This window comes from Sorex fumeus, unplaced genomic scaffold (assembly GCF_029834395.1).
Source record: "Sorex fumeus unplaced genomic scaffold, SorFum_2.1 ptg000122l, whole genome shotgun sequence".
In the NCBI taxonomy this organism is placed as follows: Eukaryota; Metazoa; Chordata; class Mammalia; order Eulipotyphla; family Soricidae; genus Sorex; species Sorex fumeus.
The window spans coordinates 29,414,317-29,433,656 of NW_026606179.1; the positions used below are offsets into that span (position 1 = coordinate 29,414,317).

The 19,340-nt window shown below is 36.5% G+C and overlaps 1 protein-coding gene across 2 annotated transcripts in view; it reads left to right on the forward strand.

Moving 5' to 3' along the window:
• PHKB (phosphorylase kinase regulatory subunit beta) overlaps positions 1–19,340 on the forward strand; it is a 278,679-nt gene that overhangs the window by 100,841 nt on the left and 158,498 nt on the right. For both annotated transcript variants that reach the window (XM_056136671.1, XM_056136672.1), the window contains 4 exons: positions 4,102–4,165; positions 11,141–11,236; positions 13,160–13,357; positions 17,004–17,061. In XM_056136671.1, coding sequence (XP_055992646.1) covers positions 4,102–4,165; positions 11,141–11,236; positions 13,160–13,357; positions 17,004–17,061 — 416 coding nt within the window. The remainder of the gene's footprint in view (positions 1–4,101; positions 4,166–11,140; positions 11,237–13,159; positions 13,358–17,003; positions 17,062–19,340) is intronic.

The following is a 19,340-nucleotide window of genomic DNA, read 5'->3' on the forward strand; positions in this document are numbered from 1 at the left end:
AACTGAGGTACCAGTCTAAATTGAATCATTAAGGAATTAATTTCAAGACTTGAAAGATTATTTTGGGATGTTCTTTGCTACCTTTTACATACAAAAAACAAAATTTAATTGTAGCTCAACTTTATTAAAATGTTAGGACAATAAGGTTTGCAATTTAGCTTTGGATGATGAGGTTTTATACTTTTTATATTGATTTATTGAGATTATGTGGCAAAATACAATTCTCATGAAAGAATTTTAAACATTTTTTTCAAATGTTTCTGAACTCAGACCTCTACAAGACTGTTTAGAATACCTCTGGGATACCGAAAGAGTCTCTTTTAAAACTGCAGGAAAACTGAGCTGAAGACATTTGTAGTGATCTAAAATGATGACTGTGGTCTTGGAGACCAATATCCTTCTGTCTGGGTGGTGGAAAGTAGAACTGCTATCAGTTTGGGATTATCTCATAGCTTTTAGTCTGTTTCTGCTATAACACAATCCCAGAAATCTCTTTAGATCTAGTCTTTAATATCTTTGGTATATATTTAAGCTGTTTTAATCATTCCAGAGAGCCTAAAATAATTATATAGGCCAGTGCCTGTTTAGCTGGTGTTTCTTAATTACTATTGTCAGTTCCCGCCCCTTCTCTCAGTCTAGTTGCCTGTCTCACTTTGACTAGACCCTTTCTGATTTTCTTTTCCCAGTCAGTTTGCTGGTATCCATCCCTTTTAGTAGGGTTTTGTTTTTTAAAACAGTCATTTAGTGTTTCTAGGTAAACCCAGAATTTTTCTTAAAGGGAATCTCATTATAAGGTCTGAATTCCATTTAAATAGCAGCCTAATCCTTTTGTAAAAGGGTTCATTGCTCTAAGTTTACTGAAATGTTTCTTCAGTAACCATCCCCTGCTCTCATTACTTTTCTGTTGATTTGGTTGTTTAAGCAGCAGGAACATTTCAAAATTTTTTGAACAATAGTACATGATTCTCATATTCAAGTGTCTTATCAGCTGCTCCAAGTTTAACTCAGATTTCTTAGTTCTTTTTATTTCTACCTGCTTGGGTTTGCCTTTAAACAAAAACACTTATTGTAGTCTTCTATAAAATTTAAACTGAATATTTATTATATTGTTCTGAAAAGTCCAGGAACAACTGAATAGAAAGAGGGACTTTATTGGCTTGAAAACAGTTGTAAGTTGGAAAGCTTGTTTACCAACAAGACTGGAAAACAAGCTTACAAGAAAGACAGTGGGAGGTCTGGTTTTATGCTCAGCAGAACTAGGGTGAGTTTTTCAGGAAACTCATACATATTTATGAGAAGAAGCAGCTGGCATACATAGTTGAGAAACAAAAAAAAGATGTATATCACATGTACCAAAAATGGTGGGAAAGGTGTCAGGGTGGACTTTTTAAGTATGGCAGTGGGGAGAGAGGTGAAGAAACCATTCTATAGGTTCCACTGGCCAGTACTGTCCAGCCAACGGCCTATGGTGCTTATAAATACAGAAGTATTCTTGCTTTGGTTTTGGTTTTTTACCATACTCTGTGGCACTTTGCTTGAGAGATAATATGTGATGCAGGGACTGAATAAGGTTCAGTCATGTATAAGCACTTTTACCAGCGTACAATTTCTCTAGCTCTATAAAAATATTCTCAGGTTTCCATTTTAGCCCCTTCAAAAACTGAAGGAATCTAACTGGGGTGGCTTCTCTCTCTAAACTATAATCCTCAGGCTAGTCCCTACTCAACTATTCAACTTTACCTAACCCTTAGAGTCCTTTTAAATTTTCAGGGGCGGGGGAATAAGAAGAGGGGATTAGCTTGCAAACTTAAAAAAAACTTATTTGATTATAAATCCCAATTATTTTAAAGTAATTTTTAATGCTCACTCAGCTGTGATAGAAGTACCACATCAATTCTGCTTTATTTTGTCTTTTTCCCCCCTTATTGAACATTTGTATAGCCATTAAAATCATAGTACTATAAAAACCTTTAATAGTACTTTTAGCGAATACAGATTGGATAGCTCAAGAAGTCGAAGAGGGCCAGAGAAACAGTTCGGGGGTAAAAGTGATTGCACATGGCCAAACCTTGAGTATTGTTGGGTGTGATTATTCCCCGCCCCCTGGAAAAATAAAGACCACAATGTAGTTTTAATTATTTTTTAGTGGATGATGTTAATAAATTTATATGATTGTCATCTGTATATTTTCTTTACTGCATGAAATACTCATATGAAGTATACTCTTTCAGTAAAGTAGTTCATTACTCATGTATTTGGTCATTTGTCAGTTGATTTTGTTTTTTCTGTTTTTTGACCTGCGGGCGAGAGGACTCTTCAAGTGAGGCTCAGAGAGCCCAGGGGTCTCTTCTGGAGATACTCAGCCATCCAGCCAAGACATTGGTTCAGTTCTAGGGCCCACGGATATACCTCTTATGCTCTGCAGTGACAGGGACCACCAAGACCACTCAAAAGCACTCAGGGATCTTAAGGCTACTCCAAAGATGCTAAGGGTTCGCAGGCTAAATCCTCAGGTGTAAAGATTCTGAAAAAACCCTGAAAAAGAACACCTGAATTCAAAGTTATTTTTACTTGGTAGTGCCCAGCAAGGACTCTTATCTGTGCAAAGAGATTCAAGTTAAGGAACTTTGAAAGATCCTTATATAATCAGCTTCCAGAGCAACTCAAGGTACTCCTTTTCAGAGTTACCCACATTCCCTATTCTGGGTGAATATACACATTTCTTTCTTCTGTTTGTTTGTTTGTTTTTATCACACCCGGTGATGCACAGGAGTTACTCCTTGCTCTGCAATTAGGAATTACTCCTGGCAGTGCTCAGGGGACCATATGGGATGTTGGGAATTGAATCCAGGTTGGTTGCGTGCAAGGCAAATGCCCTGTTCACTGTGCTATCCCTCCAGCCCTGTCCACATTTCTTTACTTCACTTTAAACTTTCTGTCCTCAGAGAACAAAAGGGAATGCCCTGCCACAGAGGCAGGGTGGGATGGGGGGATAGGTGTGGGAGGGATATTATCCATGGTGGTGGAAAATGGGCACTGGTGGAGGGATGGGTATTTGATCATTGTATAATCGAAACCCAAGCACAAAAGTTTGTAAATCTACAACTGTACCTCATGGTATTTCACTAATAAAAATAAAAAAAGAAAAAACTTTCTGTCCTCTCTTGAGATGACTATATATTTTTTCTTAGATTCATTATTATTTTTCTTTAATAAAAGTTTCTTATTTGGGCCAGAGAGATAGTAATGGGATTGAGGTGCTTGCTTTGCACATGATTGACTGCAGATTGATTTACAGGTTTCATGCTTTTATGATAGTTATTTTTAATAAAATTGAGATTTTCCTATTTTCCAACATTATTATATATGATATTTGACCTAATAAATTTGATCCTATCCAAAGAGTATTTGAATGGGTATATTTAACAATACTCTATGGTAAATTAATGTTATGTAAGATCCTTTTTGTTGTTGTTGGTTTTGGTGTCATACCTGGCAGTGCTCAGAATGTACTTCTTGCTCTAGCCCCTCTGAGATATTTTTAGGTTCAAAGTTGTCAGACTCGTACATTTCTCTAAATTAATTATGCCCAACCAGTTTATTATTATGAACATATCATAATAATATACTTTCCTTTAGTGTTCATGGATTTATACTCAAGTCACCAAATATATAAATGGTAATTGGAGTAAAAATTACTTCCATCATTGATATGATCATTTGTATAGATCAAGGTGAACTTACAAATATTTTTTCCAGAAGATCACTATACAAAAGCAAATTGCCAGATGGAATCTCTTAGACATTATATTTTATTTTTGTTTCATGGAGTGGGGAGGTCATACCTTGAGGTGTTCACATCCTGTTTCTGTGCTCAGAGATCACTCTTGACGGTGCTTGGGGACCATATGTGGTTTTGAGAATCAAACCCAGGTTGACCCTATACAGGCAAATACCTTGCTTGCTATACTATCTCTTTTTACAAAATTTCTCACTAAATTATTGTTAAGTGTTAATAAATAAAATTCCTTGTGAATATTTATCAAATAATAATCATATTTTGTAAACAGATATATCAGAGTATTTAATTTTCTCTTTCAGCTCTGTTGGCTTAGCAAAATCAGCTCTAGAAGCAATTAATGGATTCAATCTCTTTGGCAATCAGGTAAAAACCATAAATAACAACAGTAAATTGAGTGTATTTTTAAGTGTTTGTTTGTTTAGTGTTTTCATTCATTAGGCATGTTTCTCCTTATGATCAGGGAATGTCTAAAATTTTAATGGTAGCCCTTGTTTTAAGAATCTTAACTTTCAATAGGATACCTATTTATATTTTAGTTTTCAAACAAAAACATTGTTTAATTAAAAATACTTTTAATAAAGAATTTTCATTTTCTCGGTTCAATAAAGTCATTGGACTTTTGCATTGTTAAATGTTACTAATATTATATAGTAATGGAGACTACATAGTCTCAATGCCAGTTCTTATATTTATTTCATTTTAATGTATGTGAATAATCTCATGGAAAGGGGAACTTGATTGTGTGTGTGTGTGTGTGTGTGTGTATGTGTATTTGGAAGTCTTAATTATAGCTTAGCCCTCAACTATTATTCTTTGAGATAACAGGTAAACCTTGAATATTACATTAAATTTTCATAAGATCTTTTGTGAAATTTTTCCCTTTTTATTTTTTTCATTTGATTTTGGGTGTTTATGGCTTACTCCTGGCTCTGTGCTCAGGGATCACTCCTGATAGATGTAGGGGTCCATATGGGGTGCTGATGATCAAACCTGAGTTGGCTATGTGCAAGGCAAGTGCCCTGCGTGCTGTATTATTGCTCCAGCTCCTGATAGTTTTTGTTTCTAATCAAGTGATCACAGTTTAGTTATCAATGGAAGGAAGTAAAATGTAAAACTACAAGGGATCAGAGATAAAGTGCAGCAGGGTTTAGGGTGCTTGTCTTATACAAGGTCAACCTCTGTTTGATCTCTACCACTTCATATACTTCCTTGAGCACTGCCAGGAACGATGCCTGAGCACAGAGCCAGGAATGCGTCCTGGGCACAATTCGGTATGGCCCAAATCCCTCCTCTCCTTTCCAAAAAGCACAATGGCTTTTTCCTCTAGTTCAAGAAATAGAGGCTAACTTTTCTATAGCAATTTTTGTAAGGATTCATAAGATGGGAGGGAAATGGAAGTTTTCAACTAATATAACAGTCATGGTCACGGTCCTCCTGTTGTTCATCGATTTGCTTGAGTGGGCCTAGTAACATTGTGAGACTTGTTACTGTGTTTAGCATATTGAATATGTCACGGATAGCTTGCCAGGCTTTGCCGTGTGGGTGAGATACTCTCGGTAGCTTGCCAGGCTCTCCGAGAGGGGCGGAGGAATAGAACTCTGTCGGCCATGTTGGCTGCATGCAAGGCTTACATCCTACCCACTGAGCTATCGCTCCAGCCCATCACTGTCACTGCCCTCCCGTTGTTCATCAATTTGCTCGAGTGGGCCCAGTAATGTCTCCATTTTGACAATTGTTACTGTGTTTGGCATATCGAATATGTCATGGGTGGCTTGCCAGGCTTTGCCGTGCAGGCAAGATACTCTCGGTAGCTTGTCCGGCTCTCCGAAAGGGGCGGAGGAATAGAACTCGGGTCGGCCATGTTGGCCGCTTGCAAGGCAAATACCCTACCTGCTGTGCTATCGCTCTAGCCCCAACTAATATAAATAACACAAAATTATTAAAATGCTGAATCAGTGAGGATACATTAAAAAAGTTATAAGACCTGAAAAATGTGACAAGGTTTTTGCTGTAGCAATAGTAAAACTATGTGCCTTGGTTTTAGGATTAAGAATATTTCAAGTTGGGGGCTGGAGCGATAGCACAGCAGGTAGGGCATTTGCCTTGCATGTGACCGAACTGTGTTCGATTCTCAGCATCCCATATGGTCCCCCGAGCACCACCAGGAGTAATTTCTGAGTGCAGAGCCAGGAGTAACCCCTGAGCATTACTGGGTGTGACCCAAAAAGAAAAAAAAATGAATGTTTCAAGTTGGAGTATGGTAATATAATTACCTCTTTTCCACTCTCTGTGTGTATAAATGCTCTTCTTATTTCAACGTTCTCTGAAATATGGATTCTGATTATATCCACGATATATAGAACTAAGAATGACCATAGGATTTAAGAGAGGGAGAACCACTTCTTTCTGGGTATCCAAGAGGTGACACTAAATTACCCTTTTCACAGTCTTCTTTCTCTCTCAAGATTGACTGGAGAAGAGGTGAGATTAAAGTCTGTGGGGATATGGAAGTGTAGAGCATCAAAAATCATGACTTTTAATATTCTGTACAAGAGATTCTTGTTGCCTATAGTAGAGTATTTTAGCTTGTATCAACATTTCTTTATACCTAGAGGAATCATCACTTTCTTGCAAATCCCATAGCTTTTTTTAAAAATTTTCTTTTCAATCCTGACTCACTCTCAAGACATTCATTTAAATATTAATATGTGCATGTCATATATGTATGAATGTATGTTTGTAATATATTGTATATTAAATATGTAGAGAAAATAAAATATGTATTTGAGAGAGAGAAGAGAGGGAGTGAGAGAAAATGAAGGGAGAGCGACCTAACTTAAGTTTTCAAGAAAATAGGAATATTAAACCCTCAAATAATGCCATCTTTAGTTACTAATAATGAAGTAATGGTAATATTGAAGAAGGAAAATAAAGAGATTATACTGAAAATTCTCTAGAGGGTATCTCAGACATAGACAAAACTAGTAGTATTATAACAGCAGTTGAGAAAGATTACAGTATTAATCTTGCATTACATGGCAACCAAATAAAGAACGAAAGAGTTGTGTGTCTAAATCAAGTTACAAAGTTGTGATCAACTTTTTATTTCTTTGTGCTATCTACTTTGATATACTTGAGTCTTGCTGTATGTTGCTTACAAATGTAGTATGCACCCAAACCTTGAACACAGATATAGTACTTTTACTTGCTACCCATCTTTCAGGGTTCTCTCATCAGCTGACTTCCTAGAAATTTTTCATTGACTTATGATCCATAACTTTTTTCTTGTTTTTTTTTTGGCCATTCCTGGTAGTGCTCAGGTTTATTCTGGTTCTGTGCTCAGGGATTACTCCTGGTGGGATCAGGGGACTATATGGGGTGCCAGAGATTTCCCTACCCACTATACTATTTATTGTACAAGCCCCTACGCATAACATTAAAGAAAATAAACTCAGACTCCTTTTTTCCACTGTACACAAAAGTTAATTCATAATGGATATAGACCACGAGATTAGACTTAATTAATCAACTACATTGAAGAAAACAGAGGCAGAATAATTCATTACATTGAATCTATGGATATCTTCAGTGATTTAATGCCATTGGCCAACGCAGTGGAAGCGAAGATAATCAAATTAAACTACATCGAACTAAGAAGCTTCTGCACTACAAAAAGAAATGAGTACCTGTATAAAGACACTCCTCTGACTGAAGGAATGTATTTGTCCATTACTTATTTGATAAAGGGTCTTTATCATATCAGGATATATAAAGCAGTAGTAGAACTTTACAGAAAGAAAAGAAACAAAACAACCCCATTTTGATGGACAAAAATACCCTCAAAGAAGACATACAAATTTCCAAGGAGTATATGACAAAAATGCTCTGCATCATTTATCAAATGCAAATAAAAATAAAGAGATTTCATATCATATCATACCAGGAGGGTTGTCACACATCACAAAAAACAAAAACCAGTGCTGGCGTGGATTTGGGAAAAGGATCCCTCATCACTGCTGGTGGGAATGTTGACTGGCTTTAGCTTTCGGGAAAATTATTAAGACACTTCTCAAAAATTTGTAATTGAACATCCATATGACACAACAATCCCATATTCTGGCATTTACCTCAAGGACCCAAAAACCCTATTCAAAAAAGACATTTGAGAAACCTAAGTGTCCAAGAACAATGATTGGCTAGTGAAACTATGGCAGGTACACATAATGGTATACAACTTGACTATAAGAAAAGTCAACATCATGCAACTTACTGATATGTGTATGCATCTAGAGAATATCATGCTGAGTAAAGATAAAGGGAGAGGGACATATATAGAATGATCTCTTAATGTGGGATATAAAGAAACAATAAGAAAATAACAAATGTTCAGAGGCAAGAGAAACTTAGAACTGGGCTTTAGTAGGGAGCTTGCCACAGTGGGGCTGGCAGGTTGGGGACATGGATAGTGCTGAAAGAAAGTAGATACTCTGGTGAAGGTTGTGCTAGTAGCACATTTTGTGTATGAAGCTCTGTCATTGACAGTATTGTAAACCACCATGACTGAAATGACATTTAAAATAGATAAATAAAAGGGCTGGAATGATAGCACAGCGGGTAGGGCATTTGCCTTGAATGCAGACGACCTGGGTTCGATTCCCAGCATACCATATGGTCCCCTGAGCACTGCCAGGAGTAATTCCTGAGTGCAGAGCCGGGAGTAACCCCTGAGCATTGCTGGATGTGACCCAAAAAACAAACAAAAAAAATAGATAAATAAAAATACTCCTCTCTTAGCTTTGCTCAAGATAGGCACCGGAGAGCCCATTGCTGAAACAGGGAAGAAAGTCTCATAATAGTTTTGTAGTTTCTTTTGTTTCCAGAAAAAAAGAGAAAAATCATTTAAGGTAGATATACTAATCATTTTTGTTTTGTTTATTATTCAAAGCTGTTTTAAGACAGCAAGCCCATTAACTCAGGTTCAGAGAAATGGTTAATGGAGGAAGAGAAAGACCCAGAAGTACCTCAAATTATTCCACTTTGAATTGACATTGAAAAGATGACCACTGTCTTATGATGATTGATGGCATTTTTAGCCTCAGTGTCCAGCTATTACAATCTTGAAGACTAGAGTAGCTAGTTCACTGCAGCTGAAGTCCTCATGATTCTGGTTACACTGAATTATCTTCTATTATATTTACTAGAACACAATCACAGAACGTTGATTTGGGAGTATAGGTTTGATCTGCCAGTCTTAAAATCTGTTCTTCATATGAAGTCAGGATACTATAGCAGAGTTGTTATGATTACAGGAAATGAAAGATGAAAAGAAAATATGCAGAGTTAATCAGATATTCTGTAGTGACAAATATAAAACATCCTTTTATATTCCCGTTGTTAATTGGAGAAATCAAGATACCGACAAATGAGCTGAGGCCGGAATCTATAAGGTGATGATGACTAGAGATTGCTCATTTTATGGAAAACTGATCAAGGCATGGATTCCTTTGAAATTTAGGAGACCCAAAACAAATGTGTCTGATCATTTAAAGTAGGTGATAATTAATTCCATATGTAGTTTCTCTTTGATGACTTTTTTGAAAAATTTGCTTCTATGTAGGAAAATCTGTCGATAGCCTAGGCAGATTTATCTTTATTTATTATAAATCTTGGGCCATATAACCTAAAGTTTGGTTCATGTTTTGAGGACAAAGAACAAAGTTGGAAAAACTTTAATTTTATTGTTAAAATGTGGTAACGTTTTGTGCTTATCTTTCTTTCCCTTTTCACATATTAATTAAAGGCTGGCAGAGTAAGCGACCTGAACAAATGTTTTGGTCACTTTAGATAAAAAAAAGTCATTTAAGTGTGGTAAAAAAAATAGAAGGTGATGTCTACATTAATCAAATTATAGCAAGAATTGTCAAAATTTCCATTTCACTTTATTATTTGCAAGTTATCCTACTTTGATTATATTCTTTAAAAGTTCAATTTAGAACAGACTGAGTTGGCATTTAATTAACTATATTAATTATCAGCCTAATGAGATTTTAAAGTTTTATTATTTTGTGTATTCACAGGTGCTGAACAACTCAAATCCAGTTATTTTTCTGATGCTTTATTCTAATCACTCTATTTGTTCCCTTTAAGTTTTCCAAATTTAAGATCCTAGCTATAAATACTCCAATCTTTATTATTTTGTTATTTCTTATAAAAAATTATTTGCATTTTATAAAACAGACATCTTTCAGTATTCATAATTAGTATATATGATTGATAAAATAAAATAATTTTAATAACTATGAAATCAGTGTTTATTGTAAAGGTTTTTAGGAAAGGTATGTAGAAATACTTAAAATATATAATAATGCTTTTCAGTGCAACCAATATTAGTATATTTTGAGAGATATTTTATTTATTTTTGAGTTTTTTTATTACCATGAGATTACAGTTACAAAGCTTTCATAATTGAGTTTTGGTCATAAATGATCAAATACCCATCCCTCCACCAGTGTGCATTTTCTACCACCAGTATCCAAATATCCCTCTCACTACCACAACCCCATCCCACCCCTGTCTCTGTGGCAAGCATCTTTCTTCTTACTTTCTTTCTACTTTTGGGCATTATGTTTTGCAATACAGATACTGAGAGGCCATCATGTTTGGTCCTTAACCTACTTTCAGTACACATCTCCCATCCCGAGTTATCCCTCCAACCATCATTGGCTTAGTGGTCCCTTTCCCCCACAGCACATGAGGCTGGCTTCCAAACCCTGGAGTGATCTTCCTGGCCCTTATCACTACTCCTTAAGTGTTAGTCTCCTATTATGTTATTTTATATTCCATATGAGTACAATCATTCTATGCCTGTCTCTCTCTATCTGACTCTTTTCACTTAGCATGATATGCTCCATGTCCATCCACTCATAAGCAAATTTCATGACTTCATTTTTTCTGACAGATGTGTTGTATTACATGTGTAGATGTACCAAAGTTTCTTTACCCAATCGTCTTTCCTCTGGCACTCGTTTTTTTTTTTTTTTTCAAGATTCTGGCCATTGTGAACAGTGCTATGATAAACATGCAGGTGCAGATGTCATTTCTACTGTGTTCTTTTGCATCCCTGGAATATATCCCCAGAAGTGGTATTGCTGGGTCATATGGGAGCTAAATTTCTAGTTTTTGGAGGAAAGTCCATATTGTTTTCCAAAAAGGCTGGACCAGTCGGCATTCTCACCAACAATGAATGAGAATCCCTTCTGAGAGATATTTTAACAGAATGTCTAGGGATCTCTGAGTCCTTTTTCCTTAAATTAAGATATATTTTTCCTCTCATTCCAGGGTTGTTCTTGGTCGGTTATATTTGTGGATCTCGATGCTCACAATCGCAATAGGCAAACTTTGTGTTCACTGTTACCCAGAGAATCAAGATCTCATGTAAGATATTTTTATAGTAAATTAGTATGCATTATTATTTATGGCATTGTCTTTTGTTTACATTTATAAGAAAGTTCTTTAAAATGTTCAAGATTGTCAAAAAGTGATGAGAAGAGAACATGAATGCTGCATCTTATTTACTCCCATCACCTGTGGAGGTCTTGTTCAGAACAAAACTATTGACAAATCTGCTTTGAGTCTTTTAATAAATAATAGAGAAATAGACCTTTGTGTATGTGAGTCTGGGATGAGGGGATCAAGTAGCAATGCTATATTACAAGAATTTTTTCCCATGGATATTATAAAGTGATTTTTAAATAATTTTTAATTCTTTTGAATAGGTAAGGTAAAGGTAAAGGCCCTCCCGTTGATCGTCGATTTGCTCGAGCGGGCCCAGTAACGTCTCCATTGGAGACTTTGTTGTTACTGTGTCTGGCATATCGAATACTCTCGGTAGCTTGCCGGGCTCTCCGAGAGGGGCGGAGGAATTGAACTCGGGTCGGCCATGTTGGCCGCTTGTAAGGCGAACGCCCTACCCGCTGTGCTAATTTTTTTTATTTTTTCCCATTGTTTTATTAGTATTTTGGATACAATTTTATGTCTATAGTACCCAAGAACAAAATTTTCTAGGATTTTTATTGCCTTGTTTTTAGAAAGTGCCCAAAATGTAACAATTTAGTTATGAAAAAATCAAGTATTTTATAACAACAACGAGAGAATATGATAAAAGAAAACATAATCTACTAATTAGCAAATAAAAGTAATACATCTATTTATTACTCCACTATTCAGCCAGAGTGCCAACATTTAGGTTTGCCCTTATTTTTGTATACATTTAATATATATTTCTACAGAGGTCATACCCAGCAATGCTAAAGGACCATACCCAGTGTTGCTCCTCTTAATGGTGCAAGGTTGAGGATTGGGCCAAGCAGTGTGGTGCTCATCGCAGAGGTGGTCAGAGCCCAGGTCAGAGCTTAGGGAGCCTTGTGGTGTTGGATCTTGAACTCAGCCTGGCCCATGCATGTTTCCTTAACACACGAAACATGTGCTTCCCTTCTTGTGAAATTTCCCCAGACCTTTTTATTTTACAGAACTAGAAATTTGTTGTTCATAATGCTCAATAATCTAGTTCTCATATTGATAGACATGTTTTCATATCAACAAAATTTCTACAATATACATTATAATGTTCACTAATTCACACATCTATTTATTGTATATTTAGATTGTTTCCTGTTTTTCACTGTTAGAAACACATTATTATGGAAGTAGGTTGTAATGAGTAATTACTGATTTAAATTTTATATATTGCCTTAATTAATCTCTAAGTTTAAACACAGGTCTTGAAGCTTGAAAATATTTGTTATTGATAACTTTTTTTTTTTTTTGCTTTTTGGGTCACACTCAGCGATCTCAGGGGCTACTCCTGGCTTTGCACTCAGGAATCACTCCTGGCGGTGCTCGGGGGACAATATGGGATGCTGGGAATCGAACCTGGTCGGCCGCGTGCAAGGCAAACACCCTACCCACTGTGCTATTGCTCCAGCACTGATGATAATGTTTTATCTCACCTGTAAGACTCACTTCTTTGTCCCATTTGAGCAGCTGGCTGGCTGTCCCTTGAAGCAAGCAGCCTCGCTGGTAGTGAGAGAGCTTTCCTGGCTTTATGATTTCTCTTGGGCTATGCTTATTTTTTTAAGTCTTTTTTTTTTTTTTTGGTGCAGTGCACAGGGGTTACTCCTGGCTCTGCACTCAGGAATTATTCCTGTCACTGCTCAGGGGACCATGTGGGATGCTGGGAATCGAACCCGAGTTGGCTGCTTGCAAGGAAAACACCCTACCCACTGTGCAATAGTGCAGCCCCAAGGGCTATGTTGATCTTATCACTTCAGTTTGTTTTCTTTTTCATATTCCCTCTAGAACACAGATGCTGCCCTGCTTCCCTGTATCACTTATCCTGCATTTGCCCTGGATGATGAAGCTCTGTTTCGCCAGACACTTGATAAAGTAGTTAGAAAATTAAAGGGAAAATATGGATTTAAGCGTTTCTTAAGAGATGGGTACCGAACATCATTGGAAGACCCAAACAGACGCTATTACAAACCAGCAGAAATTAAGGTACCCAAAACAGTTAGATTGTATAGCAGAGCAAAACAAGGAAGTAAATGTGTTTGAATTCTCTTTGCCATGTAATCATTTTCTAGCCTTGGGCAAGTTAATTAACACTCTGTTTAATAATTTTTATAGCAAAATTATTTTAGTACCTCTATTCTGGTCCTGTTGCAGAGCTTTGTAGGATAATTAAATCTGTTAATATACCCATAAGTGCTTAGAAAGTGTTTGGCAATGGTAAATGCTCATGTACTTTTAGATCTTCCTACTAGTGAGACCCATTTGTTCATATTTTTGGTCATATTGAGTCACTACCTAAATAATTTTTATTTTGTACATTCAGAACTATGCTTGCCTATTCCATGTTGCTTGTCTTATAAAGTATGTATTTGTCAGCCATGTTCAGTCTATGAAGCAAATATTTCTCTTTTGTTTCACGTAGATAATTCATTATAAATCATAGTTCTCTAAATATTTAGTTTAAAATGTTTAGTATTTGAAATGCACATATATATGCCATGATATCTAGATGGTACAAATTATTTTAAATCTTTCTAGAAAACTATTTCCCAGAAGTAAGTAAAACTATATTGCCCTGAGGTAGTTTGAAAACTGTTTTTAAACTTTTTAAGCTGTTTTAAACAAAGCGTGCTCATAACTGACTCACTAAACATAGGGAAAGTCATGAATCTGTATATAAAAACTGTCTAGGTAGCATCGTACTTAACAATATTTGGCAGTTAAATACTTCTTTTAAACTTTAATATATGCTTAATTTTACAGGCCAACTAGATAAGGTATCATTTTATTTAGCCATTCAAATGACTATCACTTGGATAGATGCATTAGGAATTATTTTATTATGTGTATTTAAAAAAATTATAGCAGTTTTGACTGGTCTTCAAGCCTGTGTTCTCCCTTGAACAAGCTTGTCTGTGTTTCTTTGCTTGCTTATTTACACCAAGGACAAGCAGTGTTTTCTCTCAAACATGTACTTTTAAACTTCTCACCCTTACATCTTTCTAAATTAGTTTCAAAAAAACTTTGTTTCACAGAAAAGTATCTATAGCAGTTTCTTCCTTAGATTGGACCAAGAGAACTATTTATATTTTAAATACCATCATATGTTTCTTTTTCTTTTAATGCAATCCCACCACAGATTTATGGTGCTTATATTTGGATAGATTCAAAATTACATTTGGGCTGGAGCCATAGCACAGCAGGTAAGGCATTTGCCTCGCAGGCGGCCAACATGGCGGCCAACTCGAGTTCGATTCCTCTGCTCCTCTCGGAGTGCCTGGCAAGCTACTGAGAGTATCTCGCCTGCACAGCAAAGCCTGGCAAGCTTCCCGTAGCGTATTCGATATGCCAAACACAGTAACAATTATCACAATGGAGACGTTACTGGGCCCGCTCGAGCAAATCGATGAACAACGGGAGGACCGTGACAGTGACAGTGACAAAATTACGTTTATAATGCTGAGTATCACCAAGGAAGGAAGTCTGAATGGAGGCCACTCTAGACTCAGATCATACACTGTGGTTCAGTCTTCACCATTGCTTTGACAGTTCTTGTCACTCCTGCTAACTGACATAATCTGGAAATCCTCTTAGAAGCTCTTCCTGCTTTTTCGCATGTATACTCACTCAAGGTCCACTTCTTTCCTTTTAACTTACGGGCAAATAGCCTTTCATTTCTGTTTGGACTTCTCCACTGGATCTGTCTCTCATTCATTCTCTCTTGTCTCACAGAGGTGTTTTAACTCTAAGGCTTACTGTATGTATACTCACTCAGCCCATATAGTTTGAGTGGGACACTTAGTATAATTTGTCTTCCCTGGAAGAAGAATGGCTACCCTTATTTATTTTTTTTCTCCTCATGTTTCTCACTTTTTCCTTCCTTTAGTCTTGTTCCCACTACATGATTCAACTTCCACTCACTCAGCATAAACACATTAATATCATCATTATAAATGCAAAACAAAAATGCCCAAACCCCACAACCCTCTCAGTCAACCTTTTTAGCACTTTATCTTCTTTTCTGTTTTTCTTTGTATCCCCACTTCTGAAGAGTATGGTTTATTCCTGGTGTGTTTTCTTGTTTGTTTAGTAGTAATTTATTTATAGTTCAACTCCTCTCTCTAGCTCTTAGTAGCTGTCTTTAGCCTAGTAGGTCATAGCAGATGCTTTTCTTACAGTATTTCACTAAACCTCTTTTTGGTCATTGAGCATCTCAACTCTCCCTGGAAGGTCTTCCATTTTCTTTGATGCCCTTAGCTTCCTAATTGTCTTTTTACTTGTTTCACAGTTCTTCTTAGTAGGCTTAGAAGGCTTATCATCTTTGGCCTTCTCTTAAGCATTGCTACTCTGATGAATTCCATCCTTGTACTATTCTTTTTTATGCTAGCCATATAGTCACAGCTTCAGTTACCATTGTTAACCTCAATCTCGATCTCTAATTCATGCCATCTGCCTAGGTTCACCTTCTGCCCTTCTGTCCAGTCTCTAAACCTAAGAGTCTTTTTAGGCTCTTTCATTTCACTTCCCCCTCTATATTATCTTGACTGGCATATTTAGCCTCCCTAAATTTCAAGTCTGTCTCTTTCTATTAACTCCTGGAATGGGTTCATAACCTGGAATAGCTTTAGTCTCTAAGGACATTTGACAGTATCTGCATTTTTTTATTGTTATAGTTTGGTAGGTGTCACAGTCATTAAGAAGGTATAATAGCAGCCAAGTATCCTACAATGCACTAGATAACCCCTAGAACCAAGGATTATTTTATCTAAATTGCCCAAAGTGATAAATTTGAGAAACTTGTTTAGACTGTCATCTTTTTCATTTGTTCCCAGCAGCCTTCTAGTTGGTTTCTTTATTTCTTGTCCTTTGACTCTCTTAAAAAAATACAAACTGCTATCTAGCAAGTAAATCTAATAAATACAATGATCCAGCTCAATAAATTGATTCACCAACAGTTCCCTGTCACTTCCCAATCAAAATAGAAATCTCACAGCATGAGTTTTTAGGCTTTTCCTGGTCTGACTGGCCAGACTTGCCTGGTAGACTCTAGTTTATGTTACTTCTTCCTTGTTTAATTTTAAAATACTGATTTCTGATAGTTTCTTTAAAAAAACATTGTGCTTCCGTGCATATGTAGTTTGTAGGTTGCTTTGTCTATATGGAGTTCGCACAGTTAATCCCCCCAGAGAAATCTACTGAGCATTAGCTAAAGCATTTCCTTTCATCTAAAATCCTTTTTTTACCCTTCAAGCAGGCTCAGGTGTTTCATTCTAACTGTGTTCCAAGTATCTTCTGTGAAAATATTTCACAACATATCAAAGTTACTTATTTACTTGTCTTCCAGTTATATCCAGTAAGCATTTGACAGCAACTTCTTTGTTTTCTTTTTTGTCTTTATCAACTGGTATCTAATTGGTGCCAGACATTACTAAGTACTTATTAAATACTTATCAAATGGATGATGACTGGTGTTTGAAGGATAGAATGAATTTTTTAATATTACTGAAAAAATGAAATGCAGTTAAACTACTTATAAAATCAGTCAAATTGTTACTACTGTAATCTTTTATGTATATCCTAAGTATAATCACTCTTAGTTGTAACATTTTAAAATATTTTATTTTCTTTTTAGCTTTTTGATGGCATTGAATGTGAATTTCCTATATTTTTCCTTTACATGATTATTGATGGTAAGTAATATTTTCTTCTGAAATTTAAGTTGTAGGGTAGAAATTGTTTAAAGAAGAGCAGAAGTAAAATGTTAATTCTTTCAGGTGGCATAAGTACTTCAATGTTGCTGTCTGCTTTGCATTTTTAAATGCCTTTCTGAGTGAATTTTAAATAATTTAAGGAATTAAAAATCATTTTGAACTGTTGAGAAACTACATAAATGTTCTCAGATTCACAAGAAAAAAATGTGAATAGAAACCAAGAATATAATAGCCCATAACATTCTGAACACCTGCACTTAAAAATCAAGAAATGTCAGGGTCCTCAGAGATAGTGCAGTGGCTAAAAGTGCCTGCTATTCTAATAGTGAAGCTATAAACTTAATCCTCCTCTCTGTGCTAGGGATTGAATTTGGTTGGCTGTATGCAAAGCAGATTCCCAAACCCCTGAACTACCTCTCTGGCCCTAGAGCTTTCATTTTGTTTATTAGATCTATGTAGCATTTCTTCCCTTTGTTGCTAATGTAACAGAGAAGGTTTTCTCTCTTTTTTTTTTAATCTCCCCACTCCCCATTATTGTAGTTGATGCTGCGCTGACGCGGAATTGCACACACAAATGACTGAGGTGCTCACACATTTTTACCTGGGGTACTTGCTGGGGGTTGCATATCACGATGCTATCTTTAAATACTTGGCTGCAGTGCCCACCAAGGTCCTCAACCCTTTGGTTGTGATGTTCACAATACACAAACTTGTTCAGTGGGGGTTTCACTTCATGGTTCTGGTGCTGCACATCTTTTTCTCAATTGCAGTACTCATTAGGTATCAGTCCTTTCTGTGTTGCTGTCACACACCTGGCTGTGGACCAGAATTGGCTTTGTAATACAGCTGTGGATTTCAGACAGCAGACTGCCATGCTCAAGGAGCAGAGCTGTAGGATGGAGCTTGGTGCATATAATGACTTGGGGCTTTTGAACTCATTACCATATGCCAGCAGAACAAGCACTGTAAGCCACTGTCCAGTAACTACAGAACCAAAATGCTTACCTTTACTTCTTTTTTCTGATGCTTAGTCATTAAAATAAAAAATCCTGGTACTTTCTAGAAGCTGTTTTCTGTAAGTATTTGTAAACTGCCACTTATAACATGACTCTCTACAATAATTTTCTTAAAAAATAATACCCACATTCTTGTTATTTTAAAATCATATTGTATTGATTTACAATGCTCTATATTTCAGAAGTAGAGTTTCTAACTGTATATTTCTATGTATAAATCTCACCCCATGAACCACCAAAGTTCTAGTACCACCACATTATTAAACTTATCTCCGTTACCTATTCTGCTTTTTGTCTGATAACTACCATACTTTTCCACCAAATGCGAGTTATTTTAGCTGTCTTTTGTCAGTTTGTTTGCTTTGGATATATATATATATATATGTATATGTATATGTATAGATATATAGATAGATAGGTAACACTGCACTGTAGCACTGTCCTCCCATTGTTCATCGATTTGCTTGAGCGGGCACCAGTGAAGTCTCCATTGTGAGACTTGTTGTTACTATTTTTGACAACAAATACGCCATGGGGAGCTTGCCAGTCTCTGCCATGTGGGCGGGATACACTCGGTAGCTTGCTAGACTCTCTGAGAAGGATAGAGGGATTGAACTTGGGTCAGCCCTGTGCAAGGCAAATGCCCTACACGCTGTGTTATTGCTCCAGCCCACATATATATGTAGCACTGTAGCTCTGTCCTCCTGTTCATTGATTTGCTTAAGCGGGTACCAGTAACGTCTCACAACAAATTGTGAGACTTGTTGTTACTGTTTTTGTCATATCGAATACATCATGGGGAGCTTGCCAGGCTTTACCATGCTGGCGAGATACTCTCGGTAGCTTGCCAGGCTCTCCGAGAGGGGTGGAGGAATCGAACCCGGCTCAGCTGCGTACAAGGCAAATGCCTTACCCGCTATACTATTGCTCCATCCAGACTATAGAGTAGATTCCATAAAAGGCACAGACACCTTATTTTCTTTAAATAAATGAATTTGATTCATCTATATCTTTGAGCAACATAAAATGTATATATATAAAATACATAGATATATTTCACCTATGAATGAAACCATCCAGGAATTTCCTCCATTCCTTGATTTAGCATACGCACCCATATTCTATCCATTTCTCCTCAAAAGGCACATTCCATAGTTTGTTTATTTATTTATCTATTCGATATGCCAGACACAGTAACAATAAAGTCTCCAATGGAGACGTTACTGGGCCCGCTCGAGCAAA